The sequence below is a fragment of the Oryctolagus cuniculus genome, chromosome 9, assembly GCF_051225735.1.
Source record: "Oryctolagus cuniculus isolate XC-2025 breed Fujian yellow rabbit chromosome 9, ASM5122573v1, whole genome shotgun sequence".
In the NCBI taxonomy this organism is placed as follows: domain Eukaryota; kingdom Metazoa; phylum Chordata; class Mammalia; order Lagomorpha; family Leporidae; genus Oryctolagus; species Oryctolagus cuniculus.
The window spans coordinates 123,866,360-123,884,820 of NC_142875.1; the positions used below are offsets into that span (position 1 = coordinate 123,866,360).

Here is an 18,461-nt window from a genome sequence, read left to right on the forward strand (position 1 = left end):
ACCTTCCCCTCGGACTGTGGCAGTCAAGGCCCAGCTGGTTACCCTGCCTCTAGGACTGTCCCCTGAGGAGCGAATGGCATCTCATAGCTGCCACGGAGGTTGGAACAAAACATGAAGCCCTGTGCAGTTCTCCAATGGGTCACTCGCCTTGGAGGTCTGCAGGGCAAATCTCCGTCTGCCTAACATTCATGGCCATGACCTGGCTGACCGCTTCTCTTGGCATGCCTTGCTCTGCAATGCTGAGCTGCCCAGAGGGAGTGAGGACACCGCTGGGCTGCACTGCCCTCTGCGCCTCGGCTTATCCTGAGCACTCCGCTTCTCCCCACTTCTGTCTGGCTAACTCCCTTTCATCTTTGGCCTCAGCTCAATCATCATCATTTCTAAGCTTTCCTGAGTCCTTGTCCCTACTCCCTGTCCCAGCCTTCAGAGGTGCCCCTCCTGTAGGTACCAGCAGCTCCCCAAGAACTTGTCTATCACTTCCCCCAACACACAAGACAGCAATACTATTGTTAGCGTTTGCATCCTGCAGCAGGTTATGAACACCCTGTACCAGAGCATGTCAAACCTACGTTTGTTTCCCTGGCGTATAGGACATTATTAAGCATTACTCCCGCTCCAGCCCCAGCTGTTGCAATGATGTTGGAAAGGTGTGCGGAAGCCACTGAGGGAAAATGAGGCAGTCAACAACAGATGAACCAAGGAGGGAATCGGATTTACTGTTGACCTAATTTGTTACACAGAGTAATGCTGTAGGCTTATTTTGTGGCTTTTACCAAAAGATTCTCCAATGGAATCTGGAAAAATGGAGAGTGAGGGAAACTCAGAGCTGGTGATTATCTAAACAAGGCGGAAGATTCTAGGATGCAGGAGGCCGCTACAGGGATGAGAGCCACAAAGGGTGATGGTTACAGAGACAGGGTCCAAGACAAAGAGAATGAGGAGGGTAAAGAGAAGGTGGGGTGGGTCTGTGAGAAATGGTGGGAGCAAGGGAGGAGGTGTGGGCTATTTGTGAGAGAGAGAGACAGGGAGAGAGAGCTTTAAAATTTAGATGGCACAGCTCATAATCTAAAACACAGTGATATCAGTTCATAGAGGTTCAAGCTGCTGGATAAATCATTCTTAGATTTCTAATCTTACAAAATTACATAAAAATCACTCTGCTGTATAAACAATATGTTATTGTCATTAAAAACTCATTTGCCAGTGGTAAAACTTTTTGGCATTTTGTATCACATTCTATACTCAGAGAAGCATATAAATTGCAGAAATAATGACAGGATAGCTTTGGGATATGATTCTTCTATCTATTTCTGGAAGCAGAATTCCAGCCTGATGCTCAGTTACATAATCTGAATTGTATCCAGCCTTCATTTTGAAATAATTTTTCCCAAAGCATGACAAATAAAAATCATTCTCACCGCTGTTTCCTGCTACACAGTTTACTCATCGATTAGCTGGCCTTCTGGAGAACACTTACCACAGATGAAACAGGTCGTCTTCAGAATTTCTTCCTTTTTCTGTTTTTCACTTCTGAGATCAGCAAAGGTGTCAATGATAACACCGAAAATCAAATTAAGGACGATGATGATGACAATGAAAAAGAAGAGGAGATCATAGACCACTCGGGCAGCAAACAAGGGCTCCTGAAATACAAATTTAAAAATACATGTGTCACCCATCCACATCTTCGAAGCATGTGGATTCAGTACATCGTCTGGTACAGAGAACACATTTGTGCTTGCAGAATGAATAGAAGTAGTGATGCACGTTGGAAAAAGCAAGTAGAACTCACTTACGATCTTTATTTTAAGTGTCAACTGCCCAGCCGATTCCCAGAGCCCCTTCCATTTCACCAGGGCTGACGTACTTTTCTCTCAGTGCAGGGATTTACCTTTCTCTATAAACCACTTTACTATGCCATTCTGCTAACAGCATTTTGGCACAGCAGGCCCCTGTTCCAGACGCTCCCCAAGAGGTAGTTAAATACCAGTCCCAAAGGCCAGAAGTCAGGGAGCTGAACAGGACCCAGTGATTTGTCAGTTTCCGGAGCACGTTAGTTCTCACAGGGTCAAGTGCAAACAATGCACGCTTACATCTCCCTGCTGAGCAGCACTGAAATACACTTAGCGACTGGGAAATCCAGTTGCTCCACAGATGCGGGACCTGGGCTTAGGACGTTCGACGACTCGACAACATGCCACAGCTGGCCTCCTGGAGAACTAAGATCCGTCGTGCTCCAAAATTGTGCAATTCCTGGGAGACTTTTCTGCCTTGCCATTTTAACAGAGGAAATCCTGTTAGAATTTGTTTAAGGTTTAGATTCACCATGGATCAGTAACAGAGCCTACTCCTATGCAGAAGCGAAGAGTAAATCTTTGTGCTTGGGAAACCCAGTCGAGAAGAGACAGCCTCACTTTTGCTACTCCTGGAACAGTGAACCCCTGTATAAAGTCACAGCCAAGCTTTGGTCACTGTAACACAACACACAGGTGAGACATGGGAACACTGCATAACCCTACTGCCATGCATAGATCTTTTTTAGAACATTATATATTTCTATGCAATACTAGTATACAATTAATTGGTTTTAATGGTTATGCCATTACATGTTAATCACATATGTGTACTTCAGAAAATTGCAAGAAAATGGAATTAAAATATAATTTTATTTGGGTGCAATTTTTTTTGAAATTCCCACATAAAAGGGGAGTGGGTCTGTGGAAAATTCATGAAAAAATGTGTGTTTATTTAAAAAAACTATGTGTGAATTTCAAAGATTTTTTGTACCCAAACAAGCTTATCTTTTCATTTTATTTTCCATGAAATTTTTGAAGCAGCCTTGTAAAATGCACAAGTGTTATCCTGAAACCAAAGCCACACTGCAAATTCTGGTAGGAGAGGTTGAACAGTAATCTGAGTTCTCAGGCTTACATCCTTGGATGGCCTTCTCAGCACGTCCCCGACGCCCCCGCCGTTCCTGAGGCCCTGGTTCAACACCGTGACGATGCACATAAGCAGGGTGTCACAGGTCCTTTCAATTCCATCTTCATATTCCTCCCCAGCTGTCAAAACACACAGAAGTTAAACAGGATAGCAAGCCAGCATTTGGAAATTTACTACTACCTGCTTCCAAGGACATAATTTTTGGAAGTGACATGGCATTTATTTCACCTACTGATTTAGCCATAGAAATAATATCCTAAAATATTTTTTTCTGTAGAGGGAAAAACGGCAGAATGAAGGCATGAGATATCAGAGGGTTCATATTCGCCGCGCACTAATGTAGTCGGAAGGCTGTGATAAAACCTGCTAAAGACAGAACCAAGTCAGCCAGAGGAAAGACCATGCACCGGGAAGCCAGACAGACCTGCCTACAAGTTCTCCTCTGTTTCCGTTGACTGTGGGGCCAGTTACTGAACTTTAACTTCCTCATCTGTACAATGGAGAGGCTGTTTAATGCTTACACCCTTCCAGTGATTCTTCAAGGATTACACACAGAGACTGGTGCACACACTCAGCAGGTGCTTAAATCTTGCAGCAGCTTTTATTATTTCTTTATTGGGGTTACATGTCTAAGCTTTTAAGAATCAATTTGGAGGTACTGATAAGAAATGCAATGTATGTATGCAAAAAAAAATCTACTTAAAAAGTGAAGACAAAACAGTAAAATTCCCAGTCTAATTTTACTTAAAAGTACAGATATCAAAAATTAAACATAATTTTAGTCACCTAAAGTACAGAAAAACTCATATTAAACTAGATGCTTAAAATCAGGAATTCCTAATATTGGTAAATGAACTGAAGTGGATTTTTGTCAGTACAAGGTTAGAGAACCACCGTGGAATTGAATTTTGGGACTGTGCAGCCAGCTTGTGTGATGAGACATGAGTGTAAAATTAACAACAAGACCAAGCACACAAGAGAAGCAGTCCAAGTCCATGTACATGACCCACAGCCAACAGCCTGTTTAGTACTTTGCTATGAAAAGGCTGAATTTCCTATTCTAAGATGACTTTAACATCATGTGGCTGAGGGATTCTGATATTTTTACTTTGCGCACTCTTTTATACTCCTAGATTTCCTTACTTATTTGAAAGGCAGAGTTATAGAGAGAGACAGAGAGACAGAGAGATCTTCCATCCCCTGTTTCACTCCCGCTATGGTCACAACAGATAAGGCTGGGCCAGGCTGAAGCCAGGAGGCTGGAGCTCCATCCAGGGCTCCCACAGGGGTGGCAGGGACCCAAGTCCTTGGACCATATTCTGCTGACGTCTCAGGAGCATCAGAAGGGAGCTATATCAGAAGTGGAACAACCGGAGCTTAAACCAGCACTCTGATGTGGGATGCTGCGTCACAGGCAGAGGTTTGACCCGTTGTGCCACAGCGCTGACCCCAAGTTTGCTCAGTGCTTTTTTAAACATGCTGGGCTACACCTTAACATAAGGGCTGAAGTCAGGGCTAGACTATCACAAAATGCAGCATCAAAGATATGGGCAGAATCTGTGATCCCTGACCCTAAAGCAGAGCCAAGGAACATTCCGATTTGGAAAGGGAGAGAAGAAGAACCGCTTTTGGAGGCAGAGGGTGTAGGGAAGAGGTGAGGCTTGTGGTGGCGGCAGCTGGAGCAGGACAGACAAGGAAGCCAGATACAAGAGTGGAGAAGGCTCTGCTGTCCCCCGCTTGCTGGGTTCCAGCACATGGGGGGTGTGCGTGCCTGGCAGGGGTCGGGGGGTGGGGATTCCAACATGATGGCTAGGAAGAATGCAAAGCAGAAGAGCAGAACTGTGTAAGAGAGTACAAAGAATTTTTAAAGAGAATCATGGTTTTCCAATAGTGACATCATGTGGAGTATATTTACCTGTCGTTTTGTCATGGTGAGACTTTCAAACAATCTTACATTTATTCATTCAGGAACTACTGGTCATGTCACAACAAATGTGACTGATTAACTGACAGATAAATCAGGATATAGAAGCCACAGGAACATGTTCCTATCTCTCCCCAAGAATTTGGAAATGAGGTTGCTTCTCACTAAGAAGAAAGCTAGTAAAATGCACACACAATTCACGTGATTAACAACTACAGATTGGCTGCAAATAAAAATGAGAATTGGTTTTCTTTGTGGCATAAGAACAGGGGTCTATGCTAACAGTTGTCCAGCGATTCCCTCAACAGTAATCAGTGCACAGGCATCCCGTTTTTTTTTTTTTTTTTTTTTTTTTTTTTTTTTTTTGACAGGCAGAGTGGACAGTGAGAGAGAGAGACAGAGAGAAAGGTCTTCCTTTGCCGTTGGTTCACCCTCCAATGGCCGCCGCGGCCAGCGCGCTGTGACCGGCGCACCGCGCTGATCCGATGGCAGGAGCCAGGAGCCAGGTGCTTTTCCTGGTCTCCCATGGGGTGCAGGGCCCAAGCACTTGGGCCATCCTCCACTGCACTCCTTGGCCACAGCAGAGGGCTGGCCTGGAAGAGGGGCAACCGGGACAGAATCCGGCGCCCCGACCGGGACTAGAACCCGGTGTGCCGGCGCCGCTAGGCGGAGGATTAGCCTAGTGAGCCGCAGCGCCGGCCGTATCCCGGTTTTACACAGGAACTTCTATGAGCTTCGCACAAAAAATCCTACTTCCAGTATGAAGATCTCCAGGCCTTCAGGTTGGAAGTCAGGCCCTGAGTTGGGACAAATTCATCTAGGTAAATGGCACCTTATGGTTACCTGTATAACCAGCTGGTCCTCCCCCAAGTCCTATCTGCCTTATTTCCCTGAACCAACAACTACTGGGCGAGGTGCTAGGTATACAGGTGGGAAAGATGGAGGTGTCCCAGTCTATGGGAAAGCTGGGATTCCAGAACAGGAGAGTGAGCGGATGAATGAAGGCCGTGCAGGGCCATGGGCTGCTACAGAGGCATAACGGATGGCCATCACACCGACTGGGGTGCCAGGTGCTGAGCTGAGTGTGGAGAGAAGGCCATGCACGGCCAGTAAACGAGTGCATGAGTCTTTTCTGGCAGATAAGATGGGCTGAACAAAGACACGAGGCAAGCACGCATAGGTGTGTTGAGGCACTGGAGGTGGATGGCGATGGCTGGGCCTCTGGCACGTGCACAGCAGTGTGGCAGACACAGAGAGGACGGCAGGGAGCAGTTCATGGAGTGGCTGAAGAGTTTAAACTGCTCGCCGAGAGCCACCGGACAGCTTTCATCAGGGCAAGCAGGTTTGCAATCTAGCTGGTGAAGCAGATGAGATACAACATGTACAAGATGCAGAAGTGCAGCCAAGAGATCAAAACAGGAGACAGCATTTCATACCAGTGTGAATCAGAGCGTGGTCCTGTAATTAATGTGGAGTCGGAGTTTGCTTGAATAGTTAGTGACCTAGACTTGAGTAGAGCGGCATGTCACGTGGCATGGGTGGAGATGCCGAGAGGTAGAGAAATGCGTGCTTGTGTGATGAACAGCAAACAAAGCAGCAGGTACAGCTGCAGGGAGTCTAGGTGTTACTGGGCAGGTCTTGGGGCTTTGTGGGAAGCTGAGCAAGGGGCAGAGGGGGTGGGGAACATCAAAGAAATGATTTCTGACAAGTGGGAGAGTGGGGGTAGGTCAGATGCAGTAGAAGCAGCATGTGTGGAGGTGGAGAGACCACTCGGGAAGCCTGCTGTGCAGTGAGCCTCCTTCGGGGGAATGGCAGGACGCAGGGAAGGGATGACACGAGGCAGCTGATGGTCTTCAGGTCTGGGGGAGGCAGCTTCACTACCACACTGAGGCGCTCCAGCCAGGGCTGCCTTGGGAAAAGGACACTCCCATCAGACTGAAGACAAGGCCACTCAGAGGGGGAACTGGGTGCAGGCTGCTTTGATACAGGAAAGAAACAATCTCAGATGATTCTTAAGGTTGAGAAAGTAAGAAAACGTTTAAAAATTTCAGACCGGACAACATAGCTGGGAGAATACCGCGGTCCAAGGGGTAGAAACGACCCCAAGCAGTGACAAAACAACACAAGGGTCAAAGGCAGCGGGGAGAAACGATCACCGGAGTTACAGCTGAGGCCATCAGGAAACAAGAGGAAGAAGGTCAACAGTGAAGGAGAAGACAGGCCACGGGGAAACAGCAGGAGAAAGCCCAGGCAGGCTGACTGACAGGGCAACGCGGTGGTGAAGGAAGAGGGAACGGCAGAATCCAGAGGGAGCTCCAACGGGGACCCAGGAGTGCCTGTAGCACAGCAGAGCAGACGGCAGCAGGAAAGGATTTCGGATGCAAGAACAACGGCTCAGCGGACAGTGGCCAAGCAGTAGCGACAAAAGCAGCGGTGGTTTTAAAAGAAGCCAGAGAGCGCGGCTGTTTACAAACCTAAGGAGAGAGGAGCGAACTTTTCATATGAGGATACTCCAAACAATGACATGTGCACACAGAGAGAACAGGGCTTCGTACCAAGCGGGCACTCACCGAATTCCAGCTTAGCACGGTCATCACTACCACTGACAGGTGACTGCAAAAGCCCTATGAGAGGGCATGGTTTCAGTATCATCAACAACTCTGTGGGTGAGCAACGTTAAGGTCAATGACCCACGCTCAGCTGACTATTGGTAACTCTTTCCCTAGTATATTAGAATTTCCCCTGAAATACTGGTAATTGTTTCATAGTACAATGAAAGGTGTTTCCTACGAAGGAAAGAATAACAATGTCAATTCTATTGGCTGTCAAATGGTTCCCTTTCAATGAGCTATCAGCCTAGAGTTTTTTTAATACTGGCCATGTTTGAATAAGAGTCTATAAAAATGACATTTCCCAGAGTGTGTTGGCTTTCCATGCCTGAAATACTCTCATGGGCTTTTCAGCCAGATCCGAGTGCCTTTAGGGCTGATTCTGAGGCCAGAGTGCTGTTTAGGACATCCACCATTCCATGAATCTGCTGAGTATCTCACTTCCCATGTTGGATCACTCTCCCCTTTATTTATTCTATCGGTTAGTATTAGCAGGTACTAGACTTGTTTATGTGCTCCCTTTGACTCTTAGTCCTTTCATTACGATCAATTGTGAACTGAAATTGATCACTTGGACTAGTGAGATGCCATTGTACATGCCACCTTGATTGGATTGAATTGGAGTCCCCTGGTATATTTCTAACTCTACCATTTGGGGCAAGTCAGCTTGAGCATGTCCCAAATTGTACATCTCTTCCCTCTCTTATTCCTACTCTTATGTTTAACAGGGATCATATTTCAGTTAAATTTCAACATTTAAGAATAACTGTGTATTAATTACAGAATTAAACCAGTCATATTAAGTAGAACAGACAAAAAAAAAAAACTACTAAGAGGGATAAAGCCAACACACTCTGGCAAAAAAAAAAAAAAAAAAAAACAAAAAAAAACCCTAAATGAAAGATCTCTGTGAGTGAGATCCCAGTGGAAAGAACAGGTCATCAAAGAAGGAGGTACCTTTCTCTGAAGGGAGGAGAGAACCTCCACTTTGAATATGACCTTGTCTAAACAAGACAAGAGTCGGTGAACTCAAAAGGCTTCCATAGCCTTGGAAACTCATGACTGGTGCATAGGGAGATTACTGATGCCATAAACAGGAGTGTCAATTTGTAAAGTCAACAACAGGAGTCACTGTGCACTTACTCCTCATGTAAGATCTCTGTCCTTAATGTGCTGTACATTGAGACTTAATGCTATAATGAATACTCAAACAGTATATTTCGCTTTGTGTTTCTATGGGGGTGCAAACTGTTGAAATCTTTACTTACTATATACTAAACTGATCTTCTGTAAAAAAAAAAAAAAAAAAAGAAATTATCAATTCCCAACTTGACTCTCACTGGGATTAAACATGACAATAGGTCTGATCTGATTTCATCATCATTTAAAAAATCATCTATTATTTTTCACTTTATGTTTGTGTGGGAGCAAACTGTTGAAATCTTTACTTAATATATGCTAAACTGATCTTCTGTATATAAAGAGAATCGAAAATGAATCCTCTTGTGAATGGAAGGGGAGAGGGAGTGTGAAAGGGGAGGGATGCGGGTGGGAGAGACGATATGGGGGGGAAGCCATTGTAATCCATAAGCTGTACTTTGGAAATTTATATTCATTAAATAAAAGTTAAAAAAAATGTAAAAAAAATTAATAAATAAATTTTTTAAAAGTTAAAAAAATGACATTTTCAATATTTTTAATAATCAAATTATTTGATAATTTTTATGGTTTCTTGTCGCTCCCCCTCTTCGTGGAGGAACGACACAGGACCCTGCGCCGTTCTTTCGTCTGCTCGGCCCTCCCCGGGTTTGCTGCTGGTTCTTCCCGGGTTGGCTACTATCCCTTCCACCTCCGTGGAAGGGCAGTTCCCCCTGGCCACATTCCCCACTTCCGCAGGGGAGCGGCACACCGCTGGCCGGCTCTCTGGGGGCTGCACAGGTGTTCCTTCAGCTAGATGTTCCCCTTAGATGTTCCTGGTGCATGCCGTCTCTCTCCTCCTTTATAGTCCTCCTCCGCCAATCCTAACTCGGCTGCCCACACGCCGAGTACGCTGCTCTCCTCCAATCAGGAGCAAGTCCTACAGTTTATTAGCTGAACTGGAGGCAGCTGTGTGGAAGCTGTTTACTTCTCTCCCAGCGCCATATTGTGGGAGAGCAGATGCATAGAATAAGTCTTAATTCCAGTAACTCAGTCCAGTCCGGGCTGCTCCCCACAGATCCCCCTTTCTTTTTATTTTTGGCGATGATACGCGCCTGTCTTCGGTGTCCCGCGGCACACACTCTGCTCTACTTGCTAGAGTTGCCACAGGCTCTTACAAGTCCTATCAATCAGGCAAACCGAATCCGGGTCCTCTCTTCGCCATGTTGTGAGGAGGTTTTTAGGCGCTGATGCGTGCCTGTGTTCGGTGACCTGCGGCTCACACTCTGGTCGAGCCGCCTGCTGGCGCTTACCGCCTTAATTAGGCAGACCGAATCCAAGCCTCCTAATTGTTGTATTGTGGGGGAAGCCTTACTGATGTTAATTCGTGCCTGTCTTCGGTGACCTGCGGCGCATAAGCTGCTAGCTGCCGCAGGTGCTCATCGCCTCACTTAATCAGGCAGACCGAATCCAAGCTTTCTTATTGCCATGTTGAGGGGAGGCCTTTCTATTTCTCTATGTCCGGGCATTCCTATTTCTCCCATTTTACTTCTATCTTCCAGCATTCCTATTTCTCTCATTTTACTTCTAAACTTCTGTTTCTCTTATCCCCGCGACTTTCCGGTGCCCGCCCCGAGGCTGCTTCTCGGCACCCGCCCCGCGGCGGCTTCACGGCTCTGCGCGTCTTCCCGGCGCCTCGCCCCGCCGGCAGGTTCCCGGCTCTGCGCGCACGCTCCGCGGTCTCCATGCACTTCGCACCCGCACCACGGCCTCGCGCCAGCCCCGCGTTCCTTATCTATTCACGCCCCGTGCTCTCTCTGCACGCGGCGGCTTCCGCGAGTCACACAGCGTAGCTTACGTCTCAGCCACTAGTATTCAATCCAAGTTCCCCGGACTAACCTGGCGAATTCCAACCTGGCGGCCCACGTCTCTGGTTCCAGATCTTCGCCTCTTGCTCCCTGGGGTGACTTGAAGAATTCCAAGGTGGCTTACGTTTCCGCCTCGGCCTGCACTCGCGGCTTCATCCTCCCTAACATTTTTCTCTACCCGGTATGTTTCCCTAAGTTTTCTTCCAACAATATTCCTCCCTCATTTCTCCTGGCTTCTCCCCACAGTCCGTATCCGAGTCTAAGTTTCTTCTAGGTTTCACTTTCACTTTCAACCTGCAGTCCGTATCTAAGTCTAAGTTTCTTCTTGCTTTCACTTTAAATCCTAACTTCTTTCCCACAGTCCATATCCGAGTCCAAGCCTCCTCCAGGTTTCACTTTCGCTTTCAATCTCCTAGCTTCCCCGCCATAGTCCGCATCCAAGTCTATGAAAGCTTTCACTTTCGCTTTCAATCCTAACTTCTTTCCCACAGTCCATATCCGAGTCTATGCCTAGGCTTTCAATAGCTTCTTCCGGCACCTAGGCTCTTTGCTAGTCTCTCTCTCCGATATTTTCCACTTCTTCCCGTTTCTTCCCTCCTAAGTTTCCTATCCGAGTCACGGCACCATTATGTCGCTCCCCCTCTTTGTGGAGGAATGACACAGGACCCTGCCTAGGCTTCATATCCGAGTCACGGCACCATTATGTCACTCCCCCTCTTCGTGGAGGAACGACACTGAACCCTGCGCTGTTCTTTCGTCTGCTCGGCCCTCCCCGGGTTTGCTGCTGGTTCTTCCCGGGTTGGCTACTATCCCTTCCACCTCCGTGGAAGGGCAGTTCCCCCTGGCTGCATTCCCCACTTCCGCAGGGGAACGGCACACCGCCGGCCGGCTCGTCTCGGGGGGCTGCACAGGTGTTCCCTCAGATGTTCCCCTTAGATGTTCCTGGTGCATGCCGTCTCTCTCCTCCTTTATAGTCCTCCTCCGCCAATCCCAACTCGGCTGCCCACACGCCGAGTACGCTGCTCTCCTCCAATCAGGAGCAAGTCCTACAGTTTATTGGTTGAACTGGAGGCAGCTGTGCGGAAGCTGTTTACTTCTCTCCCAGCGCCATATTGTGGGAGAGCAGATGCATAGAATAAGTCTTAATTCCAGTAACTTAGTCCAGTCCGGATTGCTCCCCACAGATCCCCCTTTCTTTTTATTTTTGGCGTTGATACGCGCCTGTCTTCGGTGTCCCGCGGCACACACTCTGCTCTACTTGCTAGAGTTGCCACAGGCTCTTACAAGTCCTATCAATCAGGCAAACCGAATCCGGGTCCTCTCTTCGCCATGTTGTGAGGAGGTTTTTAGGCGCTGATGCGTGCCTGTGTTCGGTGCCCCGCAGCGCATGCTCTGCTCTGCCTGCAGGGGCTTACAAGCCCTAACAATCAGGCAGACCGAATCCAAGCCTTCTCATTGCCGTATTGTGGGGGAGGCCTTACTGATGTTAATTCGTGCCTGTCTTCGGTGACCTGCGGCGCATAAGCTGCTAGCTGCCCGCAGGTGCTCATCGTGCTCATCGCCTCACTTAATCAGGCAGACCGAATCCAAGCTCTCACATTGCAGTGTTGTAGGGAGGCCTTTCTATTTCTCTATTTCTCTATCTCCGGGCATTCCTATTTCTCCCATTTTACTTCTATCTTCCAGCATTCCTATTTCTCTCACTTTACTTCTAAACTTCTGTTTCTCTTATCCCTGCGGCTTCCCAGCGCCTCACCCTGCCGGCAGGCTCCGCCCCGAGGCTATTTCTCCGCGGCTTTCCGGCTGAGCCGCTTCAGCCCGCTTCTCTCTCATCTGCGCGGCTCGGCTTTGCGTGGCTCGGCTTTGCGCGCACACTCCGCGGTCTCACACTTAACCCTTTCGCGTCTGAACCACGGCCTCGCGCCAGCCCCCCTCCCTATCTATTCACGCCCCATGCTCTCTCTGCACACGGCGGCTTCCGCGAGTCACACAGCGTAGCTTACGTGTCCGCCACTAGCATTCAATCTAAGTTCCCCGGGCTAGCCTGGCGAATTCAACCCAGCTTACGTCTCCGCCCCACGGTTTGGCTTCCCGTCCTTTGCTCCCCGGGCTAATCAGACGGATCCCAATCTGGCTTACGTTTCAGCTTCTGGTTTCAACTTTTCGCCCCCTATTCCCGGGCTAACTTGAGAATCCCAAAGTGGCTTTCGTTTCCGCCTTGGCCTGCCCCCCACGGCTTCAATTTCCCTAACATTTTTCTCTACCCGGTATGTTTCCCCAAGCTTTCCTCCAACAATATTCCTCCCTCATTTCTCCTGGCCTCTCCCCACAGTCCGCGTCCGAGTCTGTTTGTTCTAGCTTTCACTTTCGCTTTCGACCTTAGAGATTTCTCCCAGCTTCCCCCCGTAGTCCGTATCTGAGTCTATGCCTAGGCTTTCAATAGCTTCTTCCGGCACCTTTTTCGTCCGGCTTTTCCCTAGGCTGTTTGCTAGTCTCTCTCTCCGGTATTTTCCCTAGGCTGTTTGCTAGTCTCTCTCTCCGATATTTTCCCAGTTCTTCCCGTTTCTTCCCTCCTAAGTTTTTTTATCCGTCCTAGGTTTCCTATCCGTCCTAGGTTTCCTATCCGAGTCAGGTTTCCTATCCAAGTCACGGCACCATTATGTCGCTCCCCCTCTTCGTGGAGGAACGACACAGGACCCTGCGCCGTTCTTTCGTCTGCTCGGCCCTCCCCGGGTTTGCTGCTGGTTCTTCCCGGGTTGGCTACTATCCCTTCCACCTCCGTGGAAGGGCAGTTCCCCCTGGCCACATTCCCCACTTCCGCAGGGGAGCGGCACACCGCCGGCCGGCTCTCTGGGGGCTGCACAGGTGTTCCTTCAGCTAGATGTTCCCCTTAGATGTTCCTGGTGCATGCCGTCTCTCTCCTCCTTTATAGTCCTCCTCCGCCAATCCTAACTCGGCTGCCCACACGCCGAGTACGCTGCTCTCCTCCAATCAGGAGCAAGTCCTACAGTTTATTAGCTGAACTGGAGGCAGCTGTGTGGAAGCTGTTTACTTCTCTCCCAGCGCCATATTGTGGGAGAGCAGATGCATAGAATAAGTCTTAATTCCAGTAACTCAGTCCAGTCCGGGCTGCTCCCCACAGTTTCTGAGAAAGTAAGAGATTGACACAGACACATTTGAAACTCTAAGTGCAGCTGAAAACTTCTGGTTTGTTAGTCTTGTGCTTTAATTATAATCAGTTCATTATGGAAATGCAGATTTAAACTATTTTCACCAGGAAAAAAATTCTAAAATCACTGGTACCCCGTGGGAAGCCAGAAAGCATAAGGCACGAGGCTGACTCACTGGGGATGCCCACCCACCAATCCTCCCCACTAAAGTAAAACACCAAAACACGATACATTTGAATTGCTCATAAATGCTAAACGCCCATGAACTTCCGCCTTTTTGTCTGTACATTAACCTGATTTTTGCATACAAAATAATTGTGATTATATTTTTATAAACTGTCTCAAAAGGCCCTGCTTTTCTAGAAAAGTCAGGTTGGCCATTTATATATATATATATATATATATATATATATATATATATATATGTTATTTTTGTCCAGGAATCAGGGAGGTCTTGCAGCAAATGAAATAAAAAGAGGTATTTTTTGGCTGTTTGTTAAAACCACAGCTGGTTGCCAGCTGCCATGTGAATTTTCGGCTGCTGGGACAATGACCTCACCTGCTTCGGCAGGGTCCTTTACTGGAAGCTGGTGGCTCTGCCTTCCAGTCACCACGAGCCTTGTAGCCTTGTCATTATGCTGCTGTGTGTGTCGGGGCCTTTTGTAATGGCGGCCTGCTGTCCACAAGGGAACACACCCAGGCTGTCACAAATGCACACTAGGGCTTGCAAATTAAAATTTAATCCTGGTCTTCGACATAGAGAAGTTATTTTTACATCTAAGTGACACTTGCTGCACGACACACACCAGGTTCTACCTTTCACTCACATTTTGCAATTATATTTACACAGCCAAAATGTAAACGCAGCATGGGCTAGGAGATCGAATCCACAGAATTTTCCATCAGATGAGCCTTATCACTTACCAAGTCAACTAGCACAGGGTACATGAATACAGATAGTCTTGCGTCTTTAATTCTGATCTAGGAATAATCTCTCATGGTGAGAAGCTATGGCCACACACTGCTGGCTCCCAACAGCGTCTCTGACACTCCTTCACACGCCAGCTGTTATCTATGCCTTCTTCCCTACTCTCACTGCTGCCCTCCCAACACCCTTCCCATTTCTTCCCTCAACTCCTATCACTGCTGGAGCCCAGAAAGACAGCCCTTGCCCCTGGGGCAGCATACCTTGGGAGGGGAAGAACTGTGCTCATCTGCCCACAGAGAAAGGGAAGCTGTGTTCTTTGTACAATATGCTAAGTGAATACCAGGTTGTGGAAGCTTCCATGGGAAGCCTTCTATGAGTTTGTATTTGGCACTATAAACTAATATCCAAACAGAGAGGAGTCTCTCACCCTTAACATTGTTAATGTTTGGGCCTGGAGATTCTCTGTGCATGCAGGGAGTTCAGCGGCCTCCCTGGCCTCTACCCACAGGTTGCCAGCAGTGCCCCTCTCCAAGGTGTGACAATCAACCCCATCTCCAGGCACTGCCAAGTGTCCCTGGGGAGTAGGAGAGGGGGCAGAATCAACTCGAGTGCATAAATATGCAACACTAAAGAGATGAGATGGCCTTTAGTAGACAGCATGCTTCAAGAAATCTACCTAAAGAAACTCAGTGAAAGACAATGTGACAGGCAGAATTTTAACAGTGATTTTTTCCCTTCCTCTACTATTTTATAAGTTCCATGAGGGCTAGGATCATATTTGTTTATTCAACATTTTGTCCTTAACACCTAGCATGGTGGCTGGCCCATAGCACATTTGTGTCCACCACAAATACAAGGGGACTTCCAAAACAGTGGAAAATGCTAAGTGATAAAATTCACCTGACAGCAAATTCTGTGGATCTGATCTTGACATCCTGGCCACATAAATTTAACTGCAAAATCAGAGTGAAAGCTAGAAAAGGTAGAGAAGGTGTTTGTGGGGCACGAAGTATCACTTAGATTTAAAAACGACTTCTCTAGTCTAAAACAAGGGCTAAATTTTAATTTGCAAGCCATAGGGTGCAGGTGTACAGCCAGAGTGTGTTCCTGATAGCAGGCTGCCATTATGAAAGGCCCCGACATACACAGCAGCATCGGCTGAAGTGCCAGCTCTGCTCCTCAGTCCATCTTCCTGCCCACGGACACCCCGGGAGACAGCAGGTGATGGAGCAAGCAGCTAAGTTCCTGACACGCAGGGGGAGACCCCGATGGAGTTACTGGCTCCCTGCTTCCACTCCAGCCCACACCCCGCCACTGCAAGCATTTGTGGAGTCAGCTCAGTGGATATGAGCTCTTTCTATGGATCTTTGCCTTTTTCTCTCCCTGCCTTTCAACTAAACAAAATTTAAAATTTTTTAAAGCCAATTACAGTTAAAGTTATTTGCTTTAAAATGAAGGATATCATTTTTAAGTAACATTAAGACATTGAAGACCAATGCAGGCACAGGGTCACTACACTTGAGACCAAGCTGTTAAAATATTTGTGTTAACAAGAAAGTAAACTTTTAATGTATTATTTCCCATATTCTTTTAAGAAGAAAGAAAGTAGAGCTGAAAAGATAATGACAAGTATGAGGGACACTAAGTTGAAATACCAGATGACCAAAAAGACCCCAAAACTATTTAATGTTGCCTGGCTCCTTAAACTATACCCAAATTTTCCAAGTTTGTTTCTGTGACTTTGAAAAACCATGGATTATGGTAGGACAGAAGAGCACCTGTAGACCTGAATTCAAGGATGTGACAAATGATTTGATACTGAGAGAAGATACTGAAGTGGACCACAGTGGAAGAGTGTGGGAAGAAGGAGAGAACAAGAGAAGGTGATGTGCAGTGAGATTGACTAACTGGGAATGTGGCAGATAGCGGGTGACTGGGTTTTGGCAGAGGGGCTTTGATAAACAGTCTCATGATATTTCTTGGAAAAAAAAAAAAAAGAGAGAAACATGGGCTGAATGATTAGCTTGTTTGAGACACATTTCTATGTGGCTGAAGAATCATGCAAAATGTGACCACGACTGAGGTGGTTTCGATCCCTGGCATTGTGGCCGCCGTCCTATACAACCTTTCTAGCCCCTTTAACAGAAACCTTTGAGAGCAGACTTTGGCAAATTTCTTCCTGTAAAACCCAAAGGCAAACATCTTAAGCTCTATGGGCCACATACAGCTTCCACTGCATCTTTTTCTTAAATTGTTTTTAAATGCTGTCATCATGCCTAGGTCAGTGGATATATAAACAGGGAGTAAGATGGATTTCCCTACGGGACGTACTTTGTCAACCCCTATTCTGGAGCTTATCAAGCCTGTGGGGGACATGAGAGAGAAAAAGCAAATTACTTGACAGAACCTGAGGCTCATGGCATGGGGGAACTGCAAGTGACCAGAAACCTAGAGACCATCTGGTCAGAAAACTCCTAATCTAGTCTCTGGGCAAACTGTAAGGTCCTAGAATTATGAGCTGGCAGAAGCATAGAAATAAATGCATGGCTTTATACTTGAAAGCCCAAACTCCCAATTACGTGAGTACAGGGTGGGTATTTAAGGCTTGACAGCCGAACCAGTGAAGAATGGCATTTTACCCGAGAGTCAGCCAAATATGGGTCAAGACTGTAACGTGATTCCAAATTCCACTACCCATAATAAGATAATCACTCAGCTGCCTGCCTTGGAGTATTGCACCAAGAGTCGCTGCTGCGGCTGTGAGGAAGGCTGAAGAAACTGGAGGTAACTGAACTGGAGGATGTGTATAACAGGATTCCATAACCTGCAGCGTGCGCTCTCCAAGTCGAGTGAGCTGGTTTTCATTACCAGCACTGAGCAGGGGTGCAGGGCTAAGGGAGACGGGAGATGGGGGCAGCTGCTCGCAGTGCCCGTGGCTGCTGGGATGGCTTGTGTTCAGTGGTTAATCGTCCCTTGGCTCTTCAGGAATGAAACACATAGCAGAAGGGACCATGGATCTTCTCTCAAGCAACAGGGCAATATCTCAAAGAGAAAGGCAACTTAGGAGAGAAGGCACTAACACAAAGACCAGGCAAACCGTGTGCTCCCAGATGGAAGCTGGGGGGCTCCACCTTACACTGGGCCTCTTCCTTCCCTTATCTTCTCTGAGCTTGCTTCTGCCTCTGTAGACACGACACATTTACTCCAACTAAATCTACTCCTTTCCAGAAATGACAACTCTTGTACTAATGAAAGACATACATTCCCTAAGTCTCTCCAGGAAGCATCACTCATTTCTAACACAGTTCACGAAGCATCACCCATTTCACAGAATTCAGGCTCCTGCCACATCCTAAGGGAAGAATTTAGAGTTTAAAACATTATTTTTATATGCATACTTCCATTTGCTCCTACACAGGTAGAGAAAGTTTTATAATTTCCCTCCCCTCCTTCTTCTCTCTCTCTCTCCTTCTCCCTCCCTCCACCCCTCACCCAGTCTCTCTGAACTTAATCTAGAGAATTTGCTTAACATTTCCAACATGTCTACCTACAATCTGCCAGACCCAATATTATAATCAAGTCTTCTGAGTTGCAATCCCATGTTTCCCCAGACCTTATGTTAACTGTTATACAGTTAAAAGGGACTCCCTTAGTGTGGTTTCCAAGGTAATAATAGAATTTTTAGAAGCACACACCACAGGATAAATTCAGTAGATTCCCATGAACAGCAACAATATCAGAACAAGATAGGGAAACAAAAGGACAGATATGAGACTCCTTTTCTAGTTTGGATCCTCCTGGTTCTTTCACCTTCTGTCCACCGTGAAATGTCTAGCACAACTCTCTGGGAGGTAACAATATAGCAAAGGAAACATCAGAACT

General features: G+C 47.0%; 1 protein-coding gene across 3 annotated transcripts in view; it reads right to left on the reverse strand.

Annotated features, from left to right (window-relative positions):
* The window catches only part of ITPR2 (inositol 1,4,5-trisphosphate receptor type 2), a 536,564-nt gene that overhangs the window by 60,929 nt on the left and 457,174 nt on the right, over positions 1-18,461 (reverse strand). For all 3 annotated transcript variants that reach the window (XM_089304708.1, XM_051850872.3, XM_051850873.3), the window contains 2 exons: positions 2,932-3,062; positions 1,478-1,643 (listed from right to left, as the gene is read on the reverse strand). In XM_089304708.1, the coding sequence (XP_089160834.1) occupies positions 1,478-1,643; positions 2,932-3,062 (297 nt within the window). The remainder of the gene's footprint in view (positions 1-1,477; positions 1,644-2,931; positions 3,063-18,461) is intronic.